The following is a 6,353-nucleotide window of genomic DNA, read 5'->3' as shown; positions in this document are numbered from 1 at the left end:
AAAGAAGAACCTCAACCTTAGATACCCAGCTAAACCCAAAATATCGAAGATGTATGCAAGAACTAAAGGATGTTAAGTAGGACTGCATCTAATGAACATTGCTTCTGGTGCAAAGTCAGGGTAAATTTCATACAAAAAGGATAGCAGGTTAGTCATGCTTCTAGATTAAGTCTGAAAGTACCAATTTATTTTTTATACCCTTGCAAAAAGGGTATATTAATTTTGGTCAAAAGTGTGCAACGCATAGAAGGAAGCATTTCCGACCATATAAAGTATATATATTCTTGATCAGCACGACGAGACGAGTTCAAATCGCCATGTCCGCCCGTCCGTCCGTCCGTCCGTCTGGATCAACGCAAACTCCTCCTAGACCGTAAAAGCTACAGAGCTCAAATTTTGCATGTAGGCTTGTATATACTGCAGGCGTTGTATATCTCGGATTCAGCCGGATCGGATCACTATATCATATAGCTCCCATACAAATGGCAAAGTCACGAACAGTGACATTTCTTAATAACTTCGTTATTTTGTGAGCTATGCTCATGAAATTTAATATTGTTGAGTTAATTACACATATAAACGACTATGCCAAATTTGATCAAGATCGGGTGACTATATCATATAGCTCCCATAGGAACGATCTTTCGAAAACAGTGACTTTTGTCAATAACTTCGTTACTTTTGACGCGATTGCTTTCAAATTAAACATTTGTTAGTTTAATATATCTGTTAATGACTGTTTTGAATTTGATAAAGATCGGGTTACTATATCATATAGCTCCCATAGGAACGATCGGTTGAAAACAGTGACTTTTGTCAATAACTTCGTTACTTTTGAAGCAATTGTCATAAACATTTATATTTCTCAGTTTACCATAACTATTAATGACTGTGCCAAATTTGATTAAGATCGGGCGACTATATCATATAGCTTCCATAAAAACAATCGGTGGTGAACAGTGACTTTGATCAATATCTTCGTTATTTTCTAAGCCGTTTTTTCGCAAATATTAGACCTTTTACACAAAAAACTTGCAAGGGTATACAAACTTTGACGCGGTCAAAGTTAGCCCCGGCCCTCTGGTTTTTAATTGTAAATGTTTTAGGTGGCTTAGCTAATCAAAATGCCTTTCACTCTTCTTTAGTTTCAGAAACGCAACTGTACTTGATATGTGATTGAAGTATCGTTAGTAAAACCATGACTAAGGCCTTTTCTATGTTAATTCCTTCTTTGTTATACGTTTGCTCTGCTCTGGTTCCCCTTTCCACGCACCTTTCTCTCTCCCTTTTGCAGAACAAGGCAATTTAATTTGATTGATTTCAATTTCTCTCATACTCTCAAATTTGGACATAAAAATATAAATCGCAAGAATAATAAAAGCGTCACATTTGATTGCATTTTTTGTGTTGTGTGTGGTGTGTGTAATGCGTGTGTGTGTGTGTGAAATTGGGCTGACAATGTTCGCTGACCAAATAAAAAGGCTCAAAAGAGAAAGGGACTATGCGAAATGTCGTTTACCCAACCAAAGGCCAGGATAACTCATGCAGTTTCAGTTCAGTGAAAGGATGGGAAAACGATGGGGGTGATTGCCATTTGGTGTGTGTATTGGTGCGTACTGGTGTGTGGTTGTTCGTGTGTGTGTGTGTGTGAACAGGGAAGAGGACGAGACCGAGACTGATGCCTGTGTAAACGTGTTAGGGCAGAAAAAATTGCACTTTACGCAATTTATGTGCAAATTTTTCAATGACTTTAAAGCAATGAGGAGACGGGTAGATGGACGCAGGGCGTTGGGCGAACTGACGTCATTATAATCGCTCGCTAATTGACTCTAATAGACTTGGGTTGTTGCATCCCAACAATTTTCGGGGGTTGCTCGATTGATTTTCTACGTCCGAGTATGCAGATCCGTGTTAAGCTCTGTGAAATTGGTTTTAAAACTTGAACTAAAATTTCGGAATTTCTTCTCTTCAGTTTTCTAGAGCGAATTCTCGAGACAAAGACGGTGTGAATTGGGTATTAAGAAGGTATTTTGTATTTGGTATTGGGTTTCTTTCGAGGAGTTTAAGCAGCTTTCAAACACGTCAAGTGTGAAAAGTATTTGCATCTATTAAGTGCCCACAAATTAGTTGAAAATAATGCCTAGATTTAACAGCTATTTGGCATTTGAATGGCCATGCGCATACACACACACACACGAATGACCCTTATAGGTCCTTTTTTGCACCTTTTGCACACATGTTGAAGGATGCGGCTAATACCTGACCCTGTCCCTGCCACACACAATCACATGTGTGTGCGTAGAACATAATTATGCGGCTGATTTAACTCCAAATGGCTGGCTAATTTCACACAAATGACAATTTCACTATGGCAATGAGAGGACTCTCATCCTGGTTTTGTACTGATATTTTACTATTTTATTTTCTCTTCTTTGTTTGTGTATGTTTTGTTCTTTCAAGTGTTTTCTCATTTGGCCTTGAAGAAAATCAACAAAATGGCTGTACTCAATGCGAAGAACAATAAAAAGTCTCTGAATCTTGCCACGCCTCACAGAGTGAGAGAGAGAGAGAGAGAGAATAAAAATGTATCTCAGCAGAGAAGGAAATTCGCATTTATTATAATAATAGGAAATGGGAAAAGTGCAAAGAAAATTGCTGTCAATTTCCCATCTCTGCCACCACTCCACGTGGGAGACAACATGGAAGAAGAAACCCAAAATGAAATTAAGTCAAAGACGAAGACGAAGACGAACCAGATCCGGGCCCAGACAGTGGCAACAATTGTTCGGCTCAAACTTTGCAATTTGCGGCGCGTTTCCTGTTTCCGTTCTGTTTAGAAGAGAGAGAAAGAGAGAGAGAGAGAGAGATAGAGAAAGATTTCCTCCAACTTGGGTGGCAAGCTCCAATTGTAATTGTCATCAATTTCGTTTGATGTGCTTTCCCATTTTCACATTTCCATTCGTAACCGTAACGATTAGCAGCCACTTTGCAGCAGTTAAGAGCCTCATTGAGTTTATTAAATCAGGCGTAATAATTGGCCCAGGCGGCACACAAATGAAGAATATCGTGAACCCGACAATTGTCAATCCTAGAGAACAGTCACTCAGTCAGACAGACAGACAGATTGTGTCGGGCAGGCTTTGCTTTAAGAGCCAGCTCACATTTCACTAAATTTTCGGCACATTTCGGCACATTTGAAAAAATTTACACAAACTCTAACAAAAACACCATACAAAATGCCAAATATTGGTGGAAACGAGCGTCCAATGGCCATGACAACAATCGATGATATTGCCTCTGAGCTAGGTAAGTAAAAAGTGGCTATAAATTTCATTGCTTTTTTTCAAACTGAGGGTTTGAAATTGTTTATATTGATCAACATCCATCCATGGAATGATTTCCGATGCTTAACCATAGAAAATCTGTTCCATGAGTACACAGTTGACACTTAATTAGCCATTGAGTAAGAGGGATTCTCATGGTTTATATAAGTAAATGGAATATAGATATCAATCTACCATCAAAGCTAAAATAATATGGAAACCCAAGTTCTTGAGGTTTATCGGTATATATTAATTATTTCAAATATAGAGTGAAGTAAAGAAATGCAAGCTAAGTTGACTTTGTATATATTATGCTCTGAGTATATTTTATAGGCTTAGTTATTTAAAGTACTATATCCCATCCCACTCATATACATCTCTTACCATAGAGAGTTTCTTCCGAAGTTCTTTCTTTGAATTAGACGCCTATAGATATAAATTTATTATTATGGCTCGTAGTCTTAGCTTAAATGCTAATTTAATGACAAATTTTGTAACTGCAAAGAAAACTGCAATGGAAAAATTTTCCACGTGATCCAGAAAAATCCTTTTAAAAAGTACAGAGCAAATATTGAAAAATCGTTATGAAGCTTGACCTATTTAATTATGCCAAAAATATTAAAAGTTTAGGTAGCTCTTACATATATCAAATAAGACAGCGGAATTGCCCATTTTTTAAGGTATTTAGGCCAATCTTTATTATATTTTGTATAATCTATGATCTTGGAAAGAATGAAGATTTTTAGTATTCTTTCTAATTGGATAGGATTTAAATTTAGTGATTTGCCTTTCATGGGAAATTTTCTTAATTTTTCATTTCCTCGCCCAAACTCCCCCTAAAAAATTTAAAAATTTTTATATCCATGATGGTTTTTCTCCCTTAAAACAAATGCCGTCATCGCTTAATTGCCTAAAGCGATTTTAATAAAATTAAGTAAATTAATAGATAAATCTATAAATATTGGCTATTAAAATCTGCTAGTTTACAATATAATTCTTTTATAGAATGGCAAAGGGAAAGTTTAATTGTATATAGAATATAGTGCCTATTCGATAGAGTTAGATTAGATTAAGGCTTAAAGAATAAGCAATTGCATAATGATTTCTTTAGATGTATTTCTAATTTTATTTCGAATCAAAATTATTGTTTTTTTTTATTGTAATACAAGTTGTTCAGGGCTTATCTTCAGATTTCATTGCTTAGAAAATTAACTGTTTGGTCTATTAGTATATAATATTCTATTCTATATAAAATAGAATTGATAGTGCTCATTCTCTTTTAAAATACTCATCTATTTGAATCTAATTGCAGAGCGAACTCATTTGTCTCGTGCTCCTGAGCTACTGCGGCACTTGGAGACCATTCACGAGCCGGAAAACGAAATGGGCCGCTGGAATGGTAAACGCCTCAAGGAATCCACCGATGATGATATGGGCAAATAAACTAAGAAATACCGAATTCCGTATTTCGAATTGCATGTCATAACACAATAGAAACATGCTAAATGCAACACCTGCCCGCGAAGGTGTTCACCTGGCAAAATAATGAACATTCACTAAAAGGTTTCCCACATACTCTGCAGAAAAACAAACAAACCCAAACGCAAACCCAAACCCAAACCCATACCCAAAACCCAGAAATGGAACATGCAACATACAACATTTAAGGGTTAAACTTGAGTTGTGCTTAAAAACATAAACAAATTGTGACAAAGTTACGGAAATTTAATTAAAATCAAATACTCCAAACACACACAACAACAAGAACAAATGAGGGTAGCAAATTGGCAGTCAGGTGTGACTCGGATAGTTTACTCTAATGTACATATAGTTACCTGTGTATCCAACTAACATGGTTTTCCGGGTGCCTGCTATGAATTTGGCTGACTGACTGACTAACTGAATGACTGTCGCCTAGTTTGCCGCGTCGTTTAATAAACAAAATGCAAACAAAGTTTAACAGCAATGACACACACACACACACACAGACTCGCACACCCACTCCAACTCTTTTGTTGGTATTATTGTTGTTGGTTTTTATTAATATAATTTATGAGCCCGTGTGGTTGTAAGGTGGAAATGGGCAGATACCGAGAGGAGCGCAAAATGGATTGGGATAGGAATAGGGATAGGGACTGAGGCAGAGAGACAGGACAGCAGCTGCTCAATTTCACAGCGCATACATTTGATTAACTTAATTTAATAGTATTCTCTCTCGTTGTTGTTGTTCTTTTTTCTATTTAATATGTGGGTGTTTGATATATTTGTTTGTTTATTTAATTTATTGGCATATTCTCAGTATTAGTGCATGACTAAAAACTATACCAATAATAATCACATTAAATCTGCTCTATAGTACGAACGAGTTGGTCGACATAGGATTTTACGACATTTTTATGTCATTATATTCGATCTACCTGGTAATATAGAAAACTGAAATGCACTGTGTTTAAACTTATAAATCTCTCAGTGACTAGGCTAAGAAAGGAATTCAGACTTACGTTTGAACTGGTATATGAAGTTGAAGAATATACATGGCTGGTGTTTTGTACTTGTTGAAAAATTAAATCACGTGCAAATATAAATGATTTCTTAGAACTTTCAGAACCTGCATTTAAATTAAAACTCAATAAATCTAAAAGGTACTTTCGCTTATCCTTAAAGATTTAAAGATTGGATATTTGAAAGAACTTATTCTATGCATGTAGAACAAGGTAAATTGTGCATCATATGACCAGTTTTAAACTAAGTCCCCTTATAAATCCGCCACAGGAAAAGAAATAATTTTCAATTTTGAGGATAACTCCGATAGTGGGCAGATGATCGTGGAAATATGTTTCTAGCTGAAATCAAGCCAAGCAGGTGAATTGGAGAAGATTTTACATATGAATATCTATCAGCAAAGGATATTGCCAGTCACTGATTGTCCCATTAGGGATGCAAAGATTTTAGCAATGTATTTCAATTTATACTCATAGGGTAAAGTGGTATAGTAAAGTGGCCAAAATGTATGTAACAGGCAGGAGGAAG

At 36.1% G+C, this 6,353-nt stretch overlaps 1 protein-coding gene across 1 annotated transcript; it reads left to right on the top strand.

The window, feature by feature from the left end:
- The first annotated feature begins 3,116 nt into the window (after positions 1–3,116).
- LOC6652080 lies at positions 3,117–5,403 on the top strand. The gene is made up of 2 exons (XM_002074925.4): positions 3,117–3,306; positions 4,636–5,403. Exons 1-2 carry the CDS (start codon positions 3,237–3,239, stop codon positions 4,764–4,766), a joined length of 201 nt encoding a protein of 66 aa, XP_002074961.1. The 5' UTR covers positions 3,117–3,236; the 3' UTR covers positions 4,767–5,403.
- Positions 5,404–6,353: the final 950 nt, after the last annotated feature.

Source organism: Drosophila willistoni (genome assembly GCF_018902025.1).
Source record: "Drosophila willistoni isolate 14030-0811.24 chromosome 2L unlocalized genomic scaffold, UCI_dwil_1.1 Seg168, whole genome shotgun sequence".
Taxonomy (NCBI): domain Eukaryota; kingdom Metazoa; phylum Arthropoda; class Insecta; order Diptera; family Drosophilidae; genus Drosophila; species Drosophila willistoni.
Note: the sequence above shows the minus strand (reverse complement) of the source record. Positions and strands in the feature narration are given on the sequence as shown.

What these genes read in the sequence shown, in the direction of transcription:
- LOC6652080 (XM_002074925.4), top strand. Translation starts at nt 3,237, where the DNA reads ATGCCAAATATTGGTGGAAACGAGCGTCCAATGGCCATGACAACAATC. An exon ending in TGATATTGCCTCTGAGCTAG is followed by an intron (nt 3,307 to 4,635) that starts GTAAGTAAAAAG and finishes ATCTAATTGCAG; the next exon opens with AGCGAACTCATTTGTCTCGT.